This window comes from Ixodes scapularis, unplaced genomic scaffold, assembly GCF_016920785.2.
Source record: "Ixodes scapularis isolate PalLabHiFi unplaced genomic scaffold, ASM1692078v2 PGA_scaffold0__279_contigs__length_252992795, whole genome shotgun sequence".
Classification (NCBI taxonomy): Eukaryota; Metazoa; Arthropoda; class Arachnida; order Ixodida; family Ixodidae; genus Ixodes; species Ixodes scapularis.
Genome location: NW_024609835.1, coordinates 171,623,253 through 171,625,137, shown reverse-complemented (window position 1 = coordinate 171,625,137; position 1,885 = coordinate 171,623,253). Strand labels below are relative to the sequence as shown.

At 39.7% G+C, this 1,885-nt stretch overlaps 1 protein-coding gene across 1 annotated transcript; it reads right to left on the bottom strand.

Moving 5' to 3' along the window:
• Window positions 1-322: 322 nt before the first annotated feature.
• LOC121835871 lies at window positions 323-1,123 on the bottom strand (the record flags this gene model as incomplete). Its single annotated transcript, XM_042290410.1, has 1 exon — window positions 323-1,123. A coding segment is annotated over one exon (801 nt), but the record flags the coding sequence as incomplete, so codon positions are not given.
• Window positions 1,124-1,885: the final 762 nt, after the last annotated feature.

Here is a 1,885-nt window from a genome sequence, read left to right as displayed (position 1 = left end):
CCGCTAGTAACGAATTCCGCTCTGATATGATACGCACAAAATATGATTGTTTAAATAGATTAGTCCTGGTGGCATGCGGTACATCTTGGCAAGAATGATCTATTCGCAGTGAGATAAAATTTGACTCTTGTTTGTTTGTTTGTGTGTTTCTTTGTTTGTTAGTTTGTTTATTTTGAGTGCCCAAAAACAGCCAAAGCCTATACGTTGGTGCACTTGTTAGTAACATTTCAGATAGCATATAAACGCAAACAAGAAAAGTAAGGTCGCCTCACACACCTCTAAAGGAAAAACACAGGAATTGAATAGTTGTAAAGCATGAACATTATTTCAATACATGAAGCAAGCACTTCCTAAAATGAGGTTGGTTAGGGTTGAAAATGTCAATGCCATCTGATTCCAGGTGATTGAAGTAGTTTTGCAGTCGGCCCGAGGGTGACGTGAAATCGCTGTAATTGACATGGAAAGTGCGACTAGAACGAACATTTCTACCGGGTATATGATAGTTAATAGATGTGACCAGAGAGCTAATATCGTGATTAGAATGTATGCATTTAAACAAGAATAAAAGGTCGCGCGAGCATCGTCTTGATGCAAGGTTAGGGATTTGCAATTGTCTAAGCACTTCGTTGTAATCATATAGATCGTGTGATGGGGATCTAAAGTGATAAGTTCTGGCAAATCTTTTCTGTACGCGTTCCACATTATTGGAAGCTGTAGCACTAAGGCTGTTCCAAATCACAGTGCAGAAGTCATGTTTTGGAAGAACTATGTTTCGGTAAAGTACGTAGAAAAGGTAAACATTTAAAAAATACTTACTAAATCTTGAAATTGCACCGAGAAGACGAAAACAAGAGCTCACAACGTAGGTCGCGTGAGAGTTAAAGTTGAGTTTAAAGTCTAGCATCACTCCCAGATTTTTCACAATCGTAACTCGAGTAATCGACGAATTTTCTAAGTAGCACAGAAAGTGAGTTGGATTAGTCTTACGCGTGAAAGATATTACATTTGTTTTTCCAATGTTAACATCAAGCCCGTTATCTTTACACCATAGACAGATGGCGTTGATATCTTCCTGCAGTAGAGCACAATCATTTAATGACGAAATATTTTTATAGATCTTGAGGTCATCAGCGAACTGCCAGAGGCTCGAATGGCGAATGATGTTTTGGACATATTTAACAAATATATTAAAAAGAAGGTGTCCCAGATTGGAACCCTGGGGTACACCAGATGGCACAGGAAAAAAACAAGACCAGACCTAACGTTTGCGTAGCCGACACAGTTTTCTCTTGCAGAAAGATAACTTTCAAACCAAGAACAGTACTCGTCGCTGAGACCAGAAACAGTAAGTTTGTGTAACAGTAACTTGTGGTTTACACGATCAAGTGCCTTGCTACAATCAAAATACACTGCGTCAATTTGCTCTCGAGAACAGACTCTGGGGGCGACATCATTTAAAAAACACGCAAGATTTGTTTTAACAGAGCTGCCGCTCAAAAAACGATGTTGAACTTCGGGTATTAAGTGCTTACAACAGTGTGTTAGATGCTTATGAATGATTTTTTCGAATACCTTCGAAAATGCGAAAAGCAATGATATCGGTCTATAGTTTGTGATATTCGTTGAGGTGCCTGATTTAGTAAGAGGGATTACCAAGCCCTTTTTTCCAGGCGGTCGGAAAGGTAGACTGCTTCAGCGACATAGAAAATATGTGGTGCAGAATGGGAGCCAGTGTCTCGACACACCCCTTAACTATAAAATTCGGTATGCCATCAAGGCCACAAGATTTTTTAGATGGGAGCTGATGAATTGCCCAAACAACGTCGGCAAGGTCAATTGTCGGAGGAGGAAAATGGTTATGAGTAGTTAGTAAAATCCCTGCGTT